This window comes from Pipistrellus hanaki (genome assembly GCF_964339955.1).
Source record: "Pipistrellus hanaki genome assembly, chromosome: 1".
In the NCBI taxonomy this organism is placed as follows: Eukaryota; Metazoa; Chordata; class Mammalia; order Chiroptera; family Vespertilionidae; genus Pipistrellus; species Pipistrellus hanaki.
In genome coordinates, this window is record NC_140503.1 from 118,233,302 (window position 1) to 118,257,945 (window position 24,644).

At 41.0% G+C, this 24,644-nt stretch overlaps 2 protein-coding genes across 2 annotated transcripts in view; one reads left to right on the plus strand and one right to left on the minus strand.

Annotated features, from left to right (window-relative positions):
• PTER (phosphotriesterase related) overlaps positions 1-13,402 on the plus strand; it is a 63,606-nt gene extending 50,204 nt beyond the window's left edge. The window contains exons 4-5 of the mRNA XM_084871349.1: positions 5,190-5,330; positions 11,659-13,402. Coding sequence (XP_084727475.1) covers positions 5,190-5,330; positions 11,659-11,869 — 352 coding nt within the window. The 3' untranslated portion in view covers positions 11,870-13,402. The remainder of the gene's footprint in view (positions 1-5,189; positions 5,331-11,658) is intronic.
• Positions 12,601-22,785, minus strand: C1QL3 (complement C1q like 3). Its single transcript, XM_084871491.1, has 2 exons — positions 21,315-22,785; positions 12,601-15,611 (listed from the first exon to the last, which is right to left on the minus strand). Exons 1-2 carry the CDS (start codon positions 21,900-21,902, stop codon positions 15,432-15,434), a joined length of 768 nt encoding a protein of 255 aa, XP_084727617.1. The 5' UTR covers positions 21,903-22,785; the 3' UTR covers positions 12,601-15,431.
• Positions 22,786-24,644: the final 1,859 nt, after the last annotated feature.

A 24,644-nucleotide genomic window follows, 5' to 3' on the forward strand; every position in this document is an offset into this window, starting at 1 on the left:
CCCTAATGGATTAGATGTAGAATATATATACAAAACAAAAAACACAAAAAACAAACAAAAAAACTGGCAGTCAGGATAATCATAAGATTTTTTGGCCTGAGCAACTGGGTGGATGGAGTTACCATCCACTGAGATAGAAAGGGGTGTTAGCCGAAACCAGTTTGGCTCAGTGGATAAAGCGTTGGCCTGAGGACTGAAGGGTCCAGAGTTCGATTCCAGTCAAGGGCATGTACCTTGGTTGTGGGCACATCCCCAGTAGGGGTTGTGCAAGAGGCAGCTGATTGATGATTCTCTCTCATCGATGTTTCTAACTCTCTATCCCTCTCTCTTCCTCTCTATAAAAAATCAATAAAATATATTTTAAAAAAGAAAAGAAAAAGGTGTTGGAGCAGTTAGTTTAGGGTATTAGACAAGGCATTTAGTTGGAGACATATTAAACTTGTCTATTGGACATCTACATGGACATGACAAGTAGGCAATTATACATGCAAGTCTGGACTTTAGGAGAAAGATGGACCCTTAATATATGTCCTTTAATATTTTTAAAAGGCTCAGAGCAATATCAGACTCCTAGTAAGAAAGTAAATAGTGTCAATGATTAATATAGTTTCTTCTCCTTTTTTGACCATGTCATTTGAATTGCCTGAAGTAACTACAATGGTCAAATCCTGTTATAAGTAGTTACTGTCTGAACTTGCAATTAAATATAGCCATAAAGCAATCTTTCCTTACTTTTTGGGGTTATTACTCTCTTTAAAGGTAAATTTCCCATTTTTCAAGAGCAAATGAGGTTACTGAGGGGAGGGAATTAAATTTAAAAATTAAAATTAAAACATATGATGTACACAGATAATCAATGCAATTTTGGAAAGTATCCTTTGAATACAGGATATTTAGCCATAGAAGAAGTAATATCGTAAGTATGATAGTTAAGAGAGTAGATTCTAGCTTTGAAATTAATTCATACTTCTGCATATCACATTGAATATCTAATATGTTAAATTCCAGTTTCTCATCTGTGAAATTAAGACGTGAAAAAATTGTAAAGGATATTGAAAGAGATAATAAATGCAAAGCACTTAGCACAATGCTAGATCCAGTACTTTTTTATAATTCCAAGCTATGATGATGATAATAATAATGGTAATAATGATGATGACCAGCAACTTTACTTATTATTTACAATTGAATCTAAGACTAAAAATTTTTCTATGGCTTTTCATTTACTATGGACTTTTCATTGAATATGTTCCTCAATATACTACTTAAAATTTAGAAAACTTACTCTCAAGACATTATGCCAGTAGAAAAAAAAAGGTGTTAGAGTCTGATCCAACCTGTCATTGGCACTTCCATTCCTCTTCTCGACTCCAGACTGCCCTCCCCACCCTCACCCCAGTACCTTGCCCATATTGCTAATGAACAAACCGAATGAATTGACTCAAAAGGAAAAATACTGAACTTATCTCTTTCCCCTTATGTTATTTTAATTATATTTTTGTGTGTAAGCATGGTTCTTTGGGGGTAGGGGGGAACAGGGGAAACAAAATATTTATTATAGAAAAACCCATATCCTTTTAGCCTGGTAATTTTGGAAGCAAAAGATGGTTTCCATAGTAAGAACATGGAAAAGGAGTAGTATTAACAGAAGAAAGCACAGAACTAATGCACATTTTAGAGTATGCCTAAAACAACACTGTGAACTCTAAGTTATGCTAAATTGGTGAATAGGATAAATAGAAGCCAGCTCCAATGTGATTGCTCAGAATGAAAGTCAATAGTGAACTCCAAGAAAGGATCTCAGCACAGCAGAAATTCCTGCACTCGTGACACACTGAGGCTTAATTGGTCCTCCTATGCTTTGGACACAAGGTTTCAAAAACACTTCTGACCTCTTAGAAGAGATTTATAGACATACTAGAGACCCGGTGCAGAAAATTTGTTCACGGGGTGGGGGGTGTTCCTCAGCCCAGCCTGCATCCTTTCCAATCTGGGACCCCTTAACGGATGTCTGACTGCCCGTTTAGGCCTGATTTCAGTAGGATCGGGCTTAAACAGGCATTCGGACATCCCTCTCACAATCCAGGATGGCTAGCTCCCAACTGCTCACCTGCCTGCCTTCCTGATTGCTCCTAACTGCTTCTGCCTGCCCGCCTGATCACTCCCTAACCACTCACCTGCCAGCCTGTTTGCCTTTCCCTGCAGGCCTAGTCCCCCCCCAACTGCTCTCCCTTAAAGGCCTGGTCCCCCCCAACTTCCCTTCTCTGCTGGCCTGGTCACCCCTAACTGCCCTCCCCTGAAGGCTTGATCGCCCACAACTGCCCACCCTTGCAGACCTGGTCCCTCCAAACTGCCCTTCCCTGCTGGCCATTTTGTGGTGGCCATCTTGTATCCCCATTGGGGACAGTCATCTTTGACCACATAGGGTCAGCCATCTTGTGTGTTGGAGTGACAGTCAATTTGCATATTACTCTTTTATTAGATAGGATTAGATAGGATAGAGGCCTGGTTCTCAAGTGGGGGCCAGCTGGTTTTCCCTGAAGGGTGTCCCAGATCAGGGTGGGGGTTCCCTTGTGGTGTGGGACGGCTTGGGTGAGGGGTCTGTGGTGATTTGCAGGCTGGCCACAACCCAAGCGGAGGCCCTAATATCTGGCATTTATTTATCTTCTATAATTGAAACATTGTAGCCTTAAGTGGAGGCTAAGGCAAGTCAGTGCTGTGGAAACTTGGCTTCTTCCATTGATGGGGGCAACTCAAGCCTTCTGTTCTCTCCAGGTCCATGGCTGCCACCATTTTTGTTGGGATTTATTTATCTTCTATAATTGAAACTTTGTAACCTTAAGCGGAGGCCAAAGCAGGCCAAAGCAGGCCAGGGCAGGCAGAAAGCTTGGCTTCCTCCATTGCCAGGGAAACCCAGGCCTCCTTCTCTCTCTGTGGATGTAGCCATCTTGGTTCGGCTAATTTGCATACTTGCTTCTGATTGGCTGGTGGGAGTGGCTTGTGGGTATAACAGAAGTGTGGTCAATTTGCATATTAATCTTTTATTAGATATGATAATAGTGCTTTAATCCTTGCATCCTGTAGTTGCCAAAGTAAAAGTATATTAGAGTATATTCAATCCTAATGAGTCAATGATTGTCTGATATTCTAACTCTTCTCCAGGCCAATCCTAGATCCCAGTAATTCTTTTTCTAGGCCCTTAATTACCTTTACACAATGTCTGATGGGTTATATTCCCCCCTCACATTAGTTCCATATTCATTGTATATTGCTGAAATTTCTTTTTCTTTCCTTCTTATTTATGTTTGTGTTTGAATTTCTACCATTTTGGGGGGGCCTAACTCAATGCATCCCTTTTTACTTGTTAAATATAAATTTATTAAGATCATTTACTCTTACTCCAGACTACTCCTCTGATGGTTTATTGTATTTATCTTGCATTTTTCTCCTTTTCCATTCATTTCATAGTCTTGCAACAGAAAGTAGTGATATTATTACTAAGTTCTCTATTGAATTAGAAGATAACTACAAAAATCATCATAAAGTAATAAGTTGTATTTTAAAAGTAAGCACACAGAGCTTATATATATATATATATATATATATATATATATATATATAGAGAGAGAGAGAGAGAGAGAGAGAGAGAGAGAGGGAGTATATAGAGTTCTAGTGGCCCGGTGCACAGAGTAGGGGTTTCCTCAGCCTAACCTGCACCCTCTCCAATCAGGGACCTCTTGGGGAATGCCCTTGTGGGAATAGGCCTAAACCAGCATTTGGACATCCCTCTTGCAATCTGGGACTGCTGGCTCCTAACTGCTCACCTGTCTACCTGCCTTATCGCTTCTAACTGCCTCTGCCTGCCTACCTAATTGCCCCTAACCCATCTGCCTTCTTGTGTGATCACCCCTAACTACCCTCCCCTGCCAACCTGATCTCATACCCAACTGTTCTCCCCCACAGGCCTGATCTCACCCCCAACTGCCCTCTCTGCCAGCCAATTTGGTTCTGATTGGTCGGTTTCTATGCCAGTCAACATCAAAAGCTCTACCTCTTAGGCAGCCATTGGCTCCTCACAGTTCACCCAGATTTGATTCTGATTGGTCAGTTTCTATGCCAATCAGCATCTCTGGGCCTTTCAACGGACCTGATCAGAAAGGCAGGGCTGATCAGCAGCCCCTTTAGAGGCTGGCCCAGTCAGGAGAGAAAGAGAGACAACGGCTGATCAATAGCTGCCACATAAGCTATGGATCAGACCCTGCTTCTCTCTTCAGGCCTCTCTCCAGGCCTTATTCGCAGCCCGCTCAGCAGTCAGTGATAGGTTACCATAACCGCAGCTGCAGCACTCAGTGCTGGGTCACTACAGCAACCCAGCACTGACTGCAGGACTGACTTCTGGTTGGTCGAGCATCCAGTCGTGATGGACCCAGGGGTTTTATATATTAGGATTGTACCTTTTAAAGATGTTTTAATGATATTCACATAAGCTTTGAAATTAATTTTAGAACCAGACAATGATCTTAACAAGAAGCTAATCCTCTTATTGTACTTTAGCTTCAGGTTTTCTCCAGATTAGTATCACTCACCCAAAGCATGGCACCTGGTGCCAAATTTCTTGCAATAGTTTCCACAATTCACAGCAGTCACTAAGGAATTTCAAACGTATGTGGATCATATCCTGAAGACAATTCTATAGGAGAATTACAAAATTGGTTTTGAGTAGCCCTGGCTAGGTGGCTCAGTTTGTTGGAGGATCACTCTGTACACCAAAAATATTGCATATTTGATCCCAGGTCAGTGAACATACAGGAGACAACCAATTGTTTTTTGTTTTTTTGTTTTTTCTCTCCCATATCCCCCTTCATCTCTCTTGAATCAATAAAAACACATCCTCAGGTAAGGATTAAAAACAATAAAATAAAATAAATTTTAAAAAATTTGCGTTTTTGAGTATTGGCAATGTAATTAAAATGTCTACATTTCCCCAGTATTTTAAAGGGAAAAGTCCCTTTTGCATGGATAAATTCTCTTATTTCTGCTAATAAACTGAACTTGCTATTTTATAGTCACTTCATAAGTTCAGTTACTTAAACTATGTTCCAGTACATAATGTGCTTAAAAACTTTTAATCTGTATATATGGAAAATAGACTCTCAATAATAACAATATGTCTGTTTTATTGCCACTAGGACTATACTTGATAAGAAGGAACTACTGGAGTTTGCTCAACTTGGCTGTTACTTGGAATATGATCTCTTTGGTAATGAATTCCTTAATTACCAATTGAACCCAGATATTGACATGCCCGATGATAATAAAAGAATTAGAAGGTAAATATGATTAAATCTCTTATAGCATTCCTTTTTGATTTTCATATCTGGGTGGGTTTTAGCAAAGATTGGGAAATCAGGAAGCAGGAAGAACCAAAGACTTGCAGAGAAAAATATCCCAATGCTATTTCAGGGAGAAAAATCTCTATATATTATTGCAAGAAGAAAATGAGTCATCTTAAGTAGGCAAAAAGCTTAACAGAGCCTTAGACAGTCAGTGCAGATGGGCAGCTAACAAGAAACACAGATAACACTCAATCCCTGCCATGTCAATAAGAGAATAAAACATGTTTTCCTATGTTTATCTTTCCTGAAGATGTTTCTTTCCCAGGTTGAACACACTTAAGTCATAACCTTATACAATATATTTTTTAAATGCTTTATTAAAAGTAATCACTAAAGTGACAGCTTAATTGTTACAAGTACGATGTCTAAAGACTAAACATCATATAAAATCTAACCTTTCAAAATGGTCTAACATGCAGTGAAAGCAAAGAACAGTACAAGTGGAAAAATTTGAGAGTCAAGGATGAATGACCTGGTTTATCTTAATTATATAGTGACATGAAAAGGGAACATAATAAGTTAGAGAACCTGAAAGAAGAGATAGATTTGAGATTGGAAAGGATGACTTTTGGCCAAAACTGGTTTGGCTTAGTGGATAGAGTGTCGGTCTGCGGACTGAAAGGTCCCAGGTTCGATTCTGGTCAAGGGCATGTACCTTGGTTGTGGGCACATCTCTGGTAGGGGGTGTGCAGGAGGCAGCTGGTCAATGTTTCTCTCTCATCGATGTTTCTAGCTTTCTATCCCTCTTCCTTCCTCTCTGTAAAAAATCAATAAAATATATTTTAAAAAAAGAAAAGGATGACTTTTGTTTGGGAAAATTTAAGTGTTGCTATCCAGAGGGGCCCTTGGATAAAAGTGAAGCTCAGGCTAGAAATTTGAACTGAGGCATAAATATAGACATCATTGGATTGTATGCAATAGTTGGAAATGTGGGGATGAATAGGATCACTCAGAGAAGAGAATGAGGACAGAGCCCTGGGGAACACACACGTTTAAGGGATGGACTCAGGAACAGACACTCAAGGACAGTTGAGAAGTTTTCAAAGTGATGAGAATGTCAGGAAAATACGTTATTACTGAAGTTGGTGGAGAAGAATGCTGAAAGCAGAAGGGCTTGAGCACGTGTAATAGGTGGCAGATATCAAGTGAGATAAAGACTAAAAAGTATCCATTGCATTTCAGTCTGGAGGTTCTCATTTCAGAAATAATAAGTGCAGTCTTGTTAGAAAAGGCTTGAGGAATAAGCAGGAGGTGAGGAAGAGAATGTAGGGGTTACTCTTTCAAGAAGCTTGGTACTAAAGAAAAGCAGATGTGTAGGGCTAAAGCTTGAAGACAAGACAGATCAAGGAAAGATTTTGTTAGGAGTTGAACAGTGTTGATATAGCTGAGAGTGAGAGCAGAGAGACAGACAGAGAGAATGAATACTGGGAAATAAGTAGTGCCTATTCTACAGGGTTGTTATAGAATGTATATGAAATAAAGTATACAACATTTTTAGCTGAGTGTCTGGAGCAGAATATGGAACTGTCAATTAATGTTCCTTTAAAAATCTGGAGAGAGAAAAGATACAGAAAAAGGCTCCCAAGGAGACAAATAGATGGGATCTGAGAGGCAAATAAAAAGTTGGTTAAAATGAGATATACTTTCTCCACTGAAATGAGGGGATGCAAGTAATGAGGTGAATACAAATAAATCTTGGCAGGAGGAACAGGAAACTGAGAGCATATGGCCCCATCTGGTCTCTAGTGAGTGCCCATGACACTCATCTCTTGAGAAAGGAGTGGATTCCGGGCAGAACCTTGGAAAGGAGAATGTAGGCTGGGGATGAGAGGGATGTGGCTAGGGACAAGATGTGTGCAAGACCCAGGTGAGGCTAGCAATCATGACTGCATGACCATATATTGGCACCAATGAACACATGATTTGGTGATTATTTTTTAAAAAATGTTTTGTAGTTTGGTTCTTGGAACCAAGAAGCTTTGTGAGTAGAAGCAAAAATGAACCAAAAAAAAGTAAACAGTTAGAAAGAGTGAAAGTTGGGATTCTATCTAAAAAATTGGAACAGGGAGGGGTTGAGATGAGGGTCATAAGGTCCAACTTGAAGGAAAGAGAGAAACCTTCTATATATAGCAAGGGCAAGTAACTGGGAGCTTTAATGAAGTGAGTGAATACATTTAGTAGGAAAGGGCAAGTAAAGAACTAGAAAGACGTAACTGGAGGTCAGAGTGGGAAACTGAAGATTCAGATTTAAGAGAGGAAGTAGTTCTTTATGATGACAAGGATCAGAATATGATTCCAAGTGTAGAAAACTGGTTAGAATGGAAGCAAAACTGGAGTAAAGATGTGATGTTCAGAAACGGTGAGGTTCAAAGAACAAAGGACAGGCTTAGCCTCTTCCCCCTGGGCAGTCAACCTTTCTATATACACCTTTATGCTGCCCCATGTATCAGCACTCTTCCCCGATGACCTCATTCAGAGTAAAATATGCTTCAAGTTTAGCATCACTAGAGAGAGCTAGGTTAAACTAGTTATATAGAGGCTCAGCTCTGCATAAGTGAACTGCTTGGATTGTCCTGACCAGTAAAGCTAGGTCTTTTTTTTTTCTTTCTTTCTTTTTTTAATACTCAAGCTAGTTCTTTGATAAACAGATTATTTGTTTCATTTCTGTTTATATTGTTTTAATGTTTTTAATTTACTGAACCAGGAACATTATTCAATACTGGCAAATGGGTTTCCCTATGCCCTACTGGATTATGCCATACTTAGGTGAATATCCTCTGACATTTAAAATGGGGTGGCATGATAGGTCTTCATCATCTTTCATGATTTCAAAACCATGATTTCCTGATGAATACCCTCAACACACATTTTACAAATCATCTTGGAAATGGGAAGTTAGCTCCTAGGACCTGCTTCCTTTTTGGTAGTGAGGTATATCTTTTGTACCCCTATGTCTTCCTTGAGGCTTCCAGACCTTCTGGAATAAGACAGGAAATCTGCAGAGGGGGATCTATGAAGGAGATGTGGGGAAGGATGACCAACAGCTCCCCCACTCTGCCTTCTCAGCATACTTAATATCTTTTCAGCTATTAAATAAAAACAAGGACTTAAGCCAAAACCAGTTTGGCTTAGTGGTAGAGCATCGATCTGCGGACTCTACAGGTCCTGGGTTCGATTCCTGTAGAGCACATGTGTCAAACACAAGGCCCACGGGCCAAATCCAGCCCGCCAGGCCTTGCAATGTGGCCCACACCGCGCTGTCATCACTGCACTCCGCTGTCAGTTTATGACATTGTCAGTTTAGGTCTGTTCAGTAAACCATTCGGCCCGCGATTTAGGCTGGATTTTAGATTTCGGCCCCTTCTCTGATTGAGTTCGACACCCCTACTGTAGAGGGCATGTACGTTGGCTGTGGTAGCTGGTCTATGTTTCTCTCTCATCGACGTTTTTGGCTCTCTATCTCTCTCCCTTCCTCACTGTAAAAAATCAATTTAAAAAAATATTTTTTTAAAAAAAAACAAGGACTTAATTTTGTCAACTTGTATTGTATCAAATGTAAACATTCTTGATGCATAAAATGCATCAAAAATTATCTATGTGTGTATTGTGTTTATGTATCTCTTTGTATATGTGTATGTAAGTATAGTTAATCTCCCTTAAATTAAAACCATGCATTCAGTCACTGACTCAAGTAGAGCCCCAAGTAATGACCGAATGAACTGTTGGACTGTGTATGCCCAAGTATCTTCGTCCCCCACCTCTTGGGCACTTGTTTTTCCATCATTCATTGGCAGTATTTTCTGAGCCCTGGTAGTTGTAAAGCTCTGAAATGCAAGAACAGAGAAGTATGCTTTTGCCTACCTCTGGTTTTCAGCACCAGAAATTCTGTGTCTAACACCTGTTTTCAATCTTCTGCTCCATTTCTCAAATCTTATTATATCTCTGCCTTTTCACACTTTGTAGTCTCTCTCTAATATTTGTTTCAAAACACTAACTCATTTGTATTTCTATAATTACTGTGATTTTTTTTTTTTTTGTCTTCTCATCTGTAGTGGCTCATTCCTCCCAGCGGCATTGCTAGAACTACTGTTCTTCCATACAGGGCACTGCGTGAGAGATGGTCTCATTTTAGGAATGACCAGGCAGTGTTCTTGATGGGATATAATTATGTTTCCTGAGCCATAACATTATCTCCCTCATGAAATAACTAGTCACCAGATCTTTGACCTAATGAGTTCTAAGGGTTCCCATCTTCAAATGAGTATCTTATCCATTGTGTTCTTTCCTTACTACTACACAATTCATTAAATTTGGGTTGTTGACACAAGAGTATGACACAAGGCCTCTTACAAAATTTTGTTTATCCATAAGATATGCCTCTGTAGTAATGAGATACTACTTTTTTTTTCCTCAAAGAAAACAGATGAAAAGTTGGGGAAAGCATACCTTAAAATTTCCTGTAGTGCGATACTCCTTTTCAGTTGTGGATCAGGGATTGTCAAACTGAGTTTCAGCATTGCATATTGTTTCTGTCAAATCTCTCCTTTTTATAAATGATAGATAACTCTCTTAGATACTTCCCTCAAAGGGAGTTTGTTCCGGAAGTAACTTCAGAACTTTTGGACATTACACAAATCTTAAAGAGACAAAGAATTGTGGTGGCACAATTAGCATTCTGTGTACTTATAGGACACACATGTACTTATAGAATACATGTGATGACATGGGGTACATGCAATGTGAATACAGAGTTCTAGATTTAAAAAATCCAAGTTGGCTCCTCTTCTCTGGCACTTGTATCCCTTTGACCTGCGAACACAAGACCTAATTTTCCATTGTAATTAATTTTTAAATGTATGTTTTCAGAGGGCAGGGTTTTGTGCTTGAGTTTTTGTGTAGTGCCCCTCATTTTGCTTCCTGTGGTAGTTGTTAAATATGACCCATGCACTGGAATGTCAAGAAGTGCTTTTGAAATTAAAAAGAATACCTAGATCCACTTGGGAATCTAGAGAGTGACGATACTATATAGCAAATGCCAGAGAAGAGACACTGTCTCCAAGTTACATCTGTCATCAGGGACCCATGCAAGTCACGACAGACACTGCCCAGAGTCCAGACACGTACAGATGGTGACTGTCAGGAGGTGACTCATGCTATGGATTACAGCATGAGATGTTTAGACAATAGCCAGGAAGCCCTTCTTTAGTCAACTGAATGTAAATTTAAAGGAATGGCTCATTATTTGTAGCAATTTTGTTGAAATAGAAGGAAGGAAGAGTAAATTTTTATTGGTCAATTTAACCTAGTGCTCCAAGACTAAGTCAAAATTCTCATAGACTTCAAAGGGACAAATGTTCCAAATATAGATGTACCATTGCTGACCTTTAAAAAAGGACTGAATAGCATGGCTGTCATGGCTCAGTGGTTGAGCATGGACCTATGAACCAGAAAGTCATGGTTTGATTCCAAGTCAGGGCACATGCCTGGGTTTCAGGCTCCACTCGCAGTAGGGGGTGTGCAAGAGGCAGCCAATCAATGAGTCTCTCTCATCACCTCATCACCGAAGTTTCAATCTCTCCCTCTCCCTTCCTCTCTTAAATCAATAAAATAAATAAATAAATAAATAAATAAATAAATAAATAAATAAATTATATATATATATATATATATATATATATTATATACAATATATATATAAATAAGTATATATATATTAAATGGACTGTCTAGCCATCATATACTCTTCACTTCCAAACCAGCTGATTTTACTCTCAGAATGTTTTACTTGCATGAAGATTCCTTTTGTTTCCTTATTTAATCACAAATAGTCATTGATGTTATTTGCTAGGAGAAAAAAAAAAAAAGGAAAAAAATAGAGATTGAGATCTGAAAAACAGGCCCTCCGAGAAAGGCATTTTTAGAGTAGAGAACCAGCCACAGATGCAGAACAGTTATTTAGTGAAATGCTAAAGTGGCCATTCATTCAAACTCGCACCTCCTGTTAGAAGCTATCTTTAATGCAGCATTGCCAGACATTGCCCTAAATATCAATGGCTGGAAATTCTGTGTTCATGGAATAAGGGCTGTGTTCCTACCAAAATGCAGCAGTATCTTTATCATCATCACAAAGGTCTCCTAGGACAGATGTCACAGTGGAAGGTGGGATCTCCATAAGCACAGTAGGTTTTTAAGTAAAAGTTTTAAGCACCCTGGAAATTGTAAATGTGAGATAAGTGATGTAATGAGTTACAATTTTTCACAGGGTGCGTCTTCTGGTGGATGAGGGCTATGAAGACCGAATTCTGATGGCCCATGACATACACACAAAGCATCGGCTGATGAAATATGGAGGCCACGGCTATTCTCATATACTCACCAACATTGTTCCTAAAATGTTGCTTAGAGGTATCACCCAGGATGCACTTGATAAGATATTAGTAGAGAACCCTCGACAATGGCTAACTTTCCGATAAGATGGTTATGAATTCACATCTTGAATATAAAGCTTACAGAGAACATTCAGTGATTTCAAACCGACTCTGGGATAATAATTAATCAGAGCTACATAGAACTAATGATGGGTCATTTCCTTTTTGTGAGAATTAGAAGCACGTTACCTTCTCAGAAACTGGCTATTACATCTGCACCTTTAGGGAGTCTTTGAGCCTCATGGAGCCCCAGTACTTTGCATTAACAAATAATCACAGAAGCACCTGCTTTCAAACAATGAGTTACAGTCTAAATCCCTTTAGTGAAGGCTTGTTTTGTTTTCTTAATCTATCGGCTGTCCTACTTGAGAATTTAAAGTGTTTTGAGTTAAATTACCCCCTTCTGGAGCAATCCAATGTTTCTTGTAATATTGATGATCCTACTAATTATCCTGCTGTTCTTTAATTAATGCTTAATGAGTAATGTGGTGCTTTAAAATAGCTTCTTCAGCAAGAGAAGTGAAATTTTGAGATTTTTTTCAATAGATACTGCAAAAACAATCACCAATTTACAAAGGTAAAAATATTGTGGAAGGATAATTATATGCTGTCTACCTATCTATATATACTTTTCATAAATCAGTTGTGTTGTCTATGCTTTTCTGGCATCCATTTTTGCTATAAATTTTTGTTGTGCTTTGAAACATTTGTAAAAGGAGGCATGAACACATAACATAATACTGAATTATAAAAATTCAATCATAAAAGTCAGAATATATTACATAATATATTTTAATGAATCATTACATTTATAATAACAAAGGCCACAATTTAATCAATTAATCATGTATAATGCAAAAAAAGAGAAATGTTTGCCATATATATCTATTTATATAGTCTCTTTATTTTCTTTACCTTTTCTTTGTTTTTCCTTGGGCCTAACTAAAGAAAATAATGCTTATTTTTCTGGAGAAAAGGTCAGATATATTAGAAATGACAATATGACTCTACAGCCAACTCTCTAAAAGGTATCAGCCTTGGCACCCTCCTTGGAGTATGTCCATGACCTTCTCTCAGGCACGTACTATTTTTTAAAACTTTAAAGGTCCCCATGAGACTTGCAACAAGGGGAGCAGTGGACAGATGCAACTCATCCCCAGCTCACCCCCTGAATCTGTCTCCAAGACTCCCTTTTCCTCTGACTTTTTAGTGAGCTACAGCAGCCCTGTCCAGGTTCTCCTGTTGCTTTTTCCACGTGAAGCCCTTCCTTTGTTGTTTCCTTTATTTCAGCTTTAATACATATTTTCAAGATAAATCAATAAGTAAATACATATATACATAAATAAATAAAATAAAATAAAAATAAAAGGTGTCCAGCCCTGATGGTTTGTGTAAATAAAGCCTTTTAAAAACTCAGTTAAAACTCTTAGTTGATGTGCACTGCTTTTTATAAGTTAATCTTTTGTTTGAATTCTCAGTGTGCTGTTACCTAAAATTAAATAAAAATTCTACAAACCCTGTTGCCAATTCTTTGATAAGTATATGTTGTTAAATAGAAATAAAATTCATTACAACTCCTTTCTGAGTTATCTTATATATTAGGAAAGTCAAATGGAACTAATCATTATTTTTAGTGAATGGGCTAAGTGTTTTTAATCACATAATCACAACAGTTACTCAGGCTAAGGCATTTAAACTAAGCAAACAGTACCTTCAGATGCATAGCTCTTTTGGGAAGTTGAGGTTTGCTAAATAAAAGATAGTTCTGCAGATCAAAGATGATCAAGCTTTTTGGGTGTTAGAACAGAAAGTACCAAAGAGGAAAGAGCCAGGAGAAAGAACTAATTCCTTTAAGTGAAAAGAAAATGCAAATATCCTTCACGGGTAAAACAAGCAGATTTTTAAATATCTGTTTTTGAAATCTACTTGTCTAAGAGTCTTCAAAAGGCAGCTGAGAGGGGAACAGATTTTTCATTGTAATAGAAGAAGTTGTCTGATAGTTCAGATCTATCAGCATGCATTTTTAATTTTTTTCTTAGTTTTAAAGAGATGGCTTTCAGTAGTGTATTTTAAACAGAGAGAAAGGATTTCCATTACTCACAAAATCTACTTTACTGTCAGCTTCAATCCACCTGAGAAAAAAAAGAAAAATTGGTAATTTAAATGCGTATAATTTACAAACATTACAAAGGAGAGCCACTTTGTTTCAGCAGTCCTAATGTTAACAGTCTGCCACAGAATGCAGTAAGAATTATTGATTGGCAGAGGGTAACAGAGAAGTCATAGGCTAATTTACAGACATGTGATGGATAGAGCATTTTAACCTAATACAGTTTAATTTTCTGGATAACTCTTAAAAGAGAAGCCTTTTCAATTATTTTGCTATTCCATATATTTTTGTCATCCAAAATATACTTCAATCCAAAATAATTCAAATAACATATGTGTGTGCGTGTGCGCACGCATACACATATATTTTTTTCAATTAAAATTTGAGGCTATAGCAGTCACTGTACCTATGATCTAAAGTCGTGTGTGTGTGTGTGTGTGTGTGTGTGTGTGTGTGTGTGTACAGGTATTTCTATAAAATATATACACTTTGTTGTCATACTCATTATATGTCAAATTGTTCATTTTGAAATAACCTCAGGCCACAACTTTAGTCAGTTACTATTTGAAAGCCTTACTTAACGATCCCTTGGTGATGCATGCAGCAGCTCAAATTAAACCTTTGTGCATTGGGTTATGAATAATCTTTTGTTCCAAAGAAGGCAAAAGCCTCAGTCTGATTTAACATCAAAGAATAGATTTCTCTGACTTTCCAAGTAAATCTAAACACATTCTAGTGACAAAATGGACACATAGGGGATTTTCTAAATACCATACATATTACACATTTTCACACTTATAGGGTAATTCTATGATACAATTTCAATCTCTACTTTAAAAGACTATCACCATTAAAGAGAAAAAAGAAAATGCTTAGGAAAAAGAAAATGGGAAAGTAACCACAGGCTTGGGAATTCCGTCAGATCCAGAAAATTCCAGGTTAAGGCTTGAAGTTGAATCATTCCCAGGTCTAGCTCTAAAGTTCACAAGAGTACAAGGCAAATAATTTCTTTGGGGACAAGCAGCATTATTTTGATTAACCTCCTCCTGCAGGGTAAAATTATTCCTTCCTACACTATGAATGGAATCCAAGTATCATAATAAGCAGGTACACTCACAAGAACCAAAGCTGACATGGATAAGAGCAGCAGGATCACAGTACACCAAAGTATCATATATATTGAAGAAATAATTCAGTGTCTTAGATTGTTCTATAAAAATTTGTGATCTATATAGGACTTCATTCACACGGACACTAATAACAAGGAGTATTTGCTTTGGCGGTAGTGGATCACACATCTGCTTATCTTGCTTTTAATATTTTTTTACATAATGTTTCTGAGAATGCAGATGTGAGTCAGGTAGCATTTGAATTCCCCCACATATACACAACTGAGGTGCCCCACAACTGGCATTCCCCTGGGATCCTTGATTCACTGATGTTAGCCATACGAATCCAGCGTCCAGACTCAGATCAATGAGCTGAATTCCTGCATTATCAGTCAGCGTAAATGATAAATCCAGAAAATGTGCTGTATTTGTTGTTGTTTCCTCCATGGGCTTTCCCGCCATCTAGTTTGATGTAGACCTCGTCTCCAGGCTCCAAGTGAAGAACCACACTGTTGCTGGCGTAGTCGTAATTCTGATCGGCATCCTGGGCAATCGCACTGGCCCGCACCTACGAGAAACAGATAAGAATTAGAATTCGTCCAAGAGAATCTTTGAGTTTTCTTTTAGGCCATTCACAGAGCAACAGAAGCTGTCGTGCTGCCACAGCAGTCAGAGAACTGACACAGAAATGCCCACCTTAGCCTTGGAGCTTTATGCGGGCATCTTTGCAATCCTTTCAACTGTGTCCTTGAAAAGGAGGGTTGGGAAGGAGGAAAGGGTGCTTTTGTGAGGGTGATTCCAGCAGGCTTTCCTCACTACAGGCTGTCATAAGTGCATACCAACTTCCAACTTATTCTCTTTCTAAATCATTACTTTTCCTAATTCTTATGTCTCTAGGCCCAGTCACTTCTTGAAGTGGAAATAACAGTAAATTCTAGCATTTTAATTTACCCAAATAGCAATGTTCTTACCAACTGTTGATGAGCATATGAGTGCAATCCAAACTTCAGCTCTAGTCCCCACAATTACTAGAACATGAGATCCACAGTAAGTAAAGAGCCAGAGAAATACCACTGCTCTAACTCCACTGCATATGAAGGAAACAGGAAGAAACCATTTGATTTGGGGCTTTCAAATTTTAATGCCGGTAAAGACCCTTTTACCAGAAGCTTAACTCTTTTAAACATCTTTGGCTATCTCACCCAACTTTTCAGGATTTTTTTTTTCTTTTTGTGCCTTTTTATCGCTTGATTGTGATGTGTGAAATTAAACAAATTATTTAATTTTAACATATCTAAAATTATAGAAGGAATCAAAAGTCCAGGATTTGACGTCTCTCAAATTGCTAGAATGTTTGAATGTTCTCATTTTGGTGAATCTAAATGTATGCTTTGCTTGCTTCTAAACAAATGCGCTTGTGTTGAGCTTGTGATCTCAGTGAGTGATAGACATCTGCACACAAATTGCCTATCATGTCAAGTAGCATGGACGTTCTGTCACATCCTCCACTCACATTGGGCTTCATGTGGATTTAGCTAGATTTTGATTCTGCCTTGGAAAATTTTTTTCAATAGGCAGACTTGTATTTTATTTATTTTAATAAAACATCTACTCTGGGGCTTGTTTCTATTCCAGTATAATGATATTTTCCAGAATAACACAGCAAGTGATTTAATGGTTTGTAAAACTGCACTATGTAATAATGCATGACTTGGGGTACAATATGCCAGAATTTATCACTTTACAAAATGAAGAAAGTGAGACATAATTCAAGAATTTCCAAGCATTTCTTTCAAAATGTAAATGATAGATTTTTCAAATTAAATTTTCATGGGGTATGTTCTCACATTAATGCTGAAAAGTTAAAAAAAAAAAAAAAAAAAAGAAGGCTTTTTGACACTGCTGAACTTATAAAGTAATTTGAGTAGTATTTTAAATTTTCTTCCTGGCTATCATATAGCAAAAGGAGAAAAAGGCTTACAGGACTTAGAATTCCTTAACACTGTACTGACACTAATAGCAATATACTATCAATTATGCTCACAAGCATTGACAGAAATGTATACACCAATTTAGTGAGGTAATCTGTTTTGACCATTAAGTAACAATGCAAATTAATGTGATAATATTTCCTAGGAATTAATAATAAGTTTGTAGGAATTGAGTTCTTTGACTTGTTAATTTCGTTTAGCCACTAATTCCCAGGGGGGGAAAATCTACAAGGAGGATAGCATGATTATGACCTGATCTTTTTTGTGTGGATTTTTAATGGATGAGAAAAATTAAAATAGAAAATAGTAATTAACCATATTAGGAATATATTAACCATCCCTAATATGCTTTTCAGCTATTATTAATAACCAAACACAATTTACTGTTTTAGGCATTTACAACATGTTCCATGGGTATTGTGCTTTAACACTGTTTTCTATATGAAGGCATTTGGGAACCAGGACTCATTAAAATCACTTATTCAGAGTCAATAATCTTAAAAATCTATATAATGCAGTTTGCATTACACATTATTATTCTGCAGGGTACAACCACAAACCCATGTCATTATTACCATTTTTATTCAGTAGGGGTAACCACAAAAACCTATAAATATATTAGTGTGACCCTCACAGACTAGAAGTTATCCTTCTAGTTTCCACTTCCTTTGTGGAAGGAAAAAAAAAGCCAGGGTGCTTGCTTTTTTAATGAAATTGATTCTCTAAGATTTTAACCTATTCCGCACGGTAAGACTTTCCCAGGTAGGTAACTGCCACACTCCCGTGCACTTGCGTGGCTTTAGTACTCCTGCTCACCAGCTTGTACTTTCAAGGTATAATGGCACTTGAAATCTCGAGCTCCAGTCTCTAGCTCAGTGACTTCCAACAGTTCTTCATTTAAGCCATCAAACCACTGAGGAAGGTAATGCATCCACCCTGGAGCCTATTTTCAGGTTCCCAAATCTGCACTGATTTTAGCATTTTCTCCAGGAATAGGATGCATCCTTTCCCTTAGCTTAATAGATCCATTTCCATCTAAATGTACTCTAATATCTTTTCATACTATAAGCTAACTATTTAGATTCTGCTTGATCTTTAGTGCATTTTTTTGTGGCCCCTAAATAGGTAATTAATCTGGCATTTCTTAATCTCACTAATAAATGAATATCAACCCACACACTATTCACTGTTCCCAATATACCTCTCATTTGTTATGGTGCCATAACAAATAAATTCTTAGAGTAGAAATTGGTCTTTAATTATTTTATAATTCTAATTTTGAGCCTGTTTAAGTTTTCATTATAGTGGCTAATAGTAGCATTAAAGTGATTGTATTCAAACAGCAATATTTTTATTCAGATTTTCTGCTAAAAGCATTGAAACATTAAAATATTTCCTGTCTCTATGTAAAGCTATTTGAAGTCCAATTTTTACCTTTAATATGCACTGTCATGGGGTCTCAACAAATGGCAAGATTAAGTTTAGGCTGATGGTTTCATTTCGAATATGAGAACCATGATGCTTTTAGTTGCATGTTTGTAAGAATGTAATAGGTTGTGTAGCTTTAGCATTATCATATTAGTGAGGATTTATCATTAGAGACAATATTTATGGTAACATTTGCTAATTTAATTAATTGCTACTGATGCTCTCATAATTTCATTTTCATTGTACTTCTGTGGAATCATAAACAAAAGGTTAAGTGGCGCATCAGGTTAATTTACTGGCCTTTGATGTTTCCATCTGTGACCAAGCATTAACACAAAGCATAAATAAACGGTTCTCATATGGTGACAGCCCAGAGGCATTCCCCTAGCCTAGAGTGAACTGAATTTTTACTTCAATTTTTGTGTTTCTCTAACCCACTATCCCACAGAGCATTACACTGACATGGGTCTCTGAGTTTCTGTTTTTTGGAAACAGATTAGGTCAGCTCAGGTTTAGAACAAGAAACTGCCATTCTAAGAAGTGATCAGACAAGGGCATAATTGAAAACTATTTATTCAATATTGATAAAGATGTTATAAAATATTTCATCTGCAGCTGTGTGCAGACTAGACTTTGCAAAAGAGTTCTTTCTCTTCTAGAGATAAAATTCCTTAACACTAACATTGTAATAACCATTTTCCAAAATAGCACATCCTGAATTCAAAAATATATTGTTTGCTGTGATATTTATTTTCTCAATTACCTTTGCAGAGCAGCAACTTAATAATGTCAATTGAAAGCATTATACCATTAAGGTCAGCCGTCTTGCCTTGTTCTTTTTCCTGACCCTCAAAGAATGTACCCACTAGGGTGACACAAAGGGGCATTCTACATTCTGAACAATGAAATAATTTAAAAACAAAATGCCCATAACATACATATGTAGAATGTTGTTTTTTGTTTTTGTTTTGGAATCAGTGTGACATTCCTGGGCTGAGCAGTCTAGATAGCTACATGTAAAGTAATTTAAATATATTGTTCCCTAGTTTTTCATGCCATTGTCGTTTCCAGATATTTAAAGATGTGAACACTTTTATACATTGGCTGGTTAAACTTGAATCTTATTCCAGTTTAATGAACATCTAAAAACAATCTCTTTCGCATGGTAGTATTTCCCAGACTTAACCTTTGAGTTCGAAGACAGCCAATTTGTAAATAAGTGGGCGCATCATCCCTGCCCGCTGAGGGTGTTTGTGCACCTTTGTAAGGCTGGCACCACAGGTCTCTCTTGGTACCATGAGTCATGCCCTTTTGAGCCATTTACCTGCAACTATCCCATGGCTCTGCAAATAATTTTTATTTAGCTTAATATTATTTTCATGCATGCTAACTATAATAAACAACCCTGTCAGTGCCTCCTGGTGGCCATTACTTCTTTTTTTGTTGTTGCTGTTCTACAGAGTCCTGAATCCAAGCTATTTTCTTCTAAATTCGTTTAGAAGTGAGGGGTGATAGAAAGGGGAAGGGATGAGATTATTATTTATTTATTTATTTATTTATTTGTCCTTTCTATCTCTTATACAGTTAGGATATTTGTCTTTTGTTTCTGAAACAATTCTGACAATGACTTGGTTTTTTGGAAGTACTCCAGCTTCAATGCTGCTTGATAGAAGCCTGGGTTATAGTTTAAAAGGTCTGAATTCAGGGGGGCAAGTAGCCAAGCCCCACAGACCTTGTTAGAGCAAAGTTGGCCATGGCAGGGTCAGAGGTCAATAAACATGGTCACAGCCCATGAGCTCTGTCCAAACTGCATGCTCACTGATTCAACATGTGCAGAGGGTCTGATTCCACTTTCAGGCAGTTACAGGTATTATTTTCCTCTCCTGACTAAGAGATAAGACACATTTGGGTTTTGCAGTGACTGCGAATTTCTCAAGCAAACGGAAAAGGTGCCCCATTATAAAACTGCAACCATGTGGCCCTTGGGGCAGCGCCAGCCAGCTCAGGGGAGCAAGCCCTCCTGACCCAGGGCTAATTGGGGGCTATTGCACAGTTGAGGTCAAGGCCATTGCCCCAGTGAGCTGGAAGGCTGGGGTTGGAAAGACCTTCAAGCAGGTGCCCTGGGGCTTGCTGGCCAAGACCCATAGTCTCTGCCTGGACTCCTCTCCTGCCCTCTTCCACTGGCCTGTGTGTCCTAGGACCCAGTCCAGGAAGTGGAGTTTGGGCTGTGCCTTTGGGATCCTATTTTACGGTGTTAAATCATGAATCTCAACTCTTTCTTCTGTTACCAGCACCCCCTTCTTCTCCTTGGCTGAAAACTAAAGTGGGGTTTGACCACTTGTGTTTCCCGTTCTGGGACGCTGCAGGTCTCGGGGTCTGGCTTCAACTCGCTACAGGGAGACCCTTCTTTCTCCCTCGGCCCTTTGTCTTCCTCCCCGGTGCAGGCTGATCGCCCTGACACTCTGGTCCTGGACCCCCCCAGCCCTCCCATTCCCGCCAAAGCGTGTGCCCAAGGACCCCACCGCCTGGGTCCGAACTTACTGCTGCTCTGGACTCCCCGCTCCCTGCTTACCGCCCCTCGAGGGTCGCGCCGGTTCGCGCTGGGTGTCAGCACAGAGTGCGGGTCCCAGACCAAACAGCCCTCCCGGGGCCGCTGGGAGTCCCCCTCTGGCTTCGGACGCCAAATCCCCGAGTCCCCCGAGTGGAGCAGCGCACTCCTTCGCTTTGCTCAGGGAGCCCCGAGCCGAGCCGCGGCGGCGCCCGGTCTCCGCGGGTCCCCACCCATGTCCGGGGTCTGCTCCCTCCCTCTCCTCCGCCCCTGGCCGCGCTCCTGCCCGCCCGCCCGCGCCCACCTGGTTGTTCTTGCAGAGGTCGGCCCACATGCTGGTGCCGTCCCCGCCGCGCATCAGGACGTGGTAGGTGAAGAAGTAGATGCCCGGGATGGAGCAGGTGAACTTGCCCGTGGTGGGGTCGTAGTGGTTGCCCAGGTTGGTGACCACGTCGTCGAACTTGAGCACCTCGTAGCCCTCGTGCTGCCGCTTGAGGCCGGCGTAGAAGGCGATCTTGGGCACCGTGCTGTAGGTGGCCGCGCTGATGGCCCCCGCCGCGTTCAGGCCGGGCGCCCCGGGCGGGCCCGGCAAGCCCTGGCGGCCCGGCTCGCCCTTCTCGCCGGGCGGACCCACGGGGCCCGGAGGCCCGGGCTCGCCGGGGGGCCCCCGCGGGCCCGCCTTGCCGGGCCTGCCCGCCTCGCCTTTGGGGCCCTGGATGAAGGTGGGCAGGGACTGCATGAGGCCGCGGTCGGGCGTGGCGGCCGTGCTGGGCGCCTTGGTGCCCCCATAGGGGTCGCAGACCATGCGGCAGGTGCCCAGCATCTCGTAGTGCGCCGACGTGCCGGCCGAGCTCACCAGCACCGGGATGAGGATGACCAGCAGCAGCACCATCACCACCCCCAGCGCCCCGGCGGCGATCAGGCGCCTCCTGCTGCCCACCAGCCGGCTCAGCGCGGGGCGATCCTCTTGCCTGCTTTTGGACAAAATTTTGATGGTTGGGCGGGGACCTCTTCAGAGCCGAAAACAACCCCCTGCGAGCCCCAACTCCCCCGGGCGGGCGGGCGGCGCGGGCCGCTCCGAGGCTGCTGCTCCCGCTCCCCCCGCGAGGCTGCGGCCGGGGAGGGCGCTCGGACGCCTAGTGACTTGAGCCGAAGTCCCGAGCCGGGGGGCGGAGGCGGGGGGAGGGGTGCGCAGGGCGCCCTCCTGTCTCTGTCTCTCTCCTTCCAGCCCCTTCGCACCTGTGGCTGCCGCCGCCCGCCGCCGGGAGGGCAGAGCAGCCGCCGGCGCCCGCGCCCGCCGGGCCGCTCACACTTTTATGCCTCCGCCCGCGATCGACTTTTCCGTTTTTGCAGACTGCGCCAGTTCGCACCAACTTTCCCTGCGAAGTTGCCTTTTTCTGCCTCTTCTCTTCTCTTCTCTTCTCTCGCTCGCTCTTCCCCTGCTTTTTTTTCTTCTTCTTCTTTCTTTGCAACCACCGCTACTCTAATAGCTGCGCGCCCTCCAAGGCCCGCGCAGGGCGCGCGAGCCGGCCAGCGGCTCCCCCGGGCTCCGAGGGGCCGGCGCGATGGCTCTGTGCGGCTGGGACCGGAGCGCAGGAGCCCGAGAGGAGCTAAGGAGCAGCAGCAGCGAGTGCCTCGCGGCCGGGAGCCTAGGGAGAGAGAGAGAGACTGAGCGTAGACTTCTGCCCGGGTACCACCTGCCAGCAGAAGAGGAGGCTGGAAACGCGCGCCGGAGCAATTTATAGGCACCCAAGGCGCAGAGGAAGGGGAGCCGCTTTGGCATCTCACTGCAGCATCTGCTCCGCTCATCCCACTCAGGCAGAGTTTGGCATTACTCTGACAATGTGGGAATTTTTTTTTTTTCGGTTTCTCTCCCCCCGCCCCCTCCGCACAGGACTGAACAGTGTGATCCTGAATGCTCCCTTGCTGAACCCAGAGATGGCAGCGCTCTCACTGGCCGTCAGACAGACCTGTAATAGCCTTCAGAACTCAGGGTCACACCTCAGCCCCCTGTGTCACTGCGCCAGCAGCCCCAAAGGGAAGATGGAGGAGAAGGTTGAAAGGAGGATGGCTAGGTTGACAATATTTTTCACCCACAATCAGTGCTTCAGGTGTTTTTAAAAAGGCCACTTTTAACACAAGGAGGGCCTTTTAGAGTTGTCCAGATGGTAGATGCGTGTGTGTGTGTGTATGTGTGTGTGTGTGTGTGGTTTAACCTGATGGTTTTCCTCACCAGTCTTCTAAAATGGAATATGAGATGTTACTTGGAGAACAGTAAAAGGTGTGTTGAAAAGCCAAAGGACATTTCTCAATTATTTTAAATGAACGCGCCCACCAGACAAAGGGGGGAGGGATCGTTGCTTTTTAAAAGTGTTGCAAATGGTGAGTGTATACATATATGCTCTACTTACAATTCCCGCAGTCTTGCAGGAGATACCACCATTGGGCCTGAAGGTGTTACATGCATGAGAAATGATCACTGGTCAAAATGACTTCAAAAGTCTCAGTAGCATTTACTAAAGTACCGGGCAAGATTTTTTTTTCCAAAGACATGGAAAAAGTCCTATAAGCCCCATAGCACATTTCCTGCCTGTACATGGGAGATGAGGGAAATAGAAAAATATATATATATGAGAAGGAAGAGCCCTATGCCATGAGAGAGCAGGAGAATGAGCAGCCTGGATTTATAATATCAGTGGAAAGCCCAGGAGTGGATATTAGGCAAGTTATCCCATCAACACATATAGAGGACACACAAGAACGGCTTGAAATAAACAAGTAGAATTGATTCGTAAATCATACTTTTGCATTCAGGAGCAATGGATGCCAATCAAACACAGATGACATTTGCTTGTCAATATGGGGATGATGGCTGGGAAGATGGAGATTTATTACATCAGGGAGAGAATGTGAAATGAGAAGCAGGAACAAATAAGACTACAGCAACCAAACAAAACACTAACACCCTGGGAGGCGGTCTTGTCTGTGGGCTCCACAGCGTTGACGCCTCCTTCCCTGGTTCTTCTGCCTACCCTGACCCCACCCTCCTGATTTCATTCTTTCTTTCCAGCTTTCAAACTAAATAAGGTCAAATGAGCAGGCAGAAGGAAACAAAGATTCATTGATTCTTTTTAAAGAAATGTCAGTGGTTCCTGCGGGTCATTCCTGGGAGAAGCATCTGTGAGTGTCGGGCAGTGGGGCTAAGCCTGGCCCAGGTCTCCACAGCACCTCCACCTGGCTGATGAGACACTCTTGCTGCTGGGAAATATTCCGTCCCACTTCTCCGACCTTTCACTTTTATTATTTATGAATGTGTGTCTATGTCTTGGGTATAATTATACATGTATTTCAGAATATTTCAATTCACATGAGCTACCTTATTTTCGGGATGTTCAAGCAGCAGGTACAGTTAAGTTCTGTCCTGGACACAATACCTATTTTCCTAACACATCTTCTGGTTGCTTCTCAAAAGTCACCTTCCTTTTGGAGGACAAGGTGGTAAAAAGTATGGTGTCAGCAATGGAGAGCAGTGAGTTAATGACATGAACTGTTGTTCTCTGATACCACCAAATTATCAAACTTCATGAGACCTCTTTATTGTTAAAGAGGGTTCAGTGGGGGATAAAATCGAGAG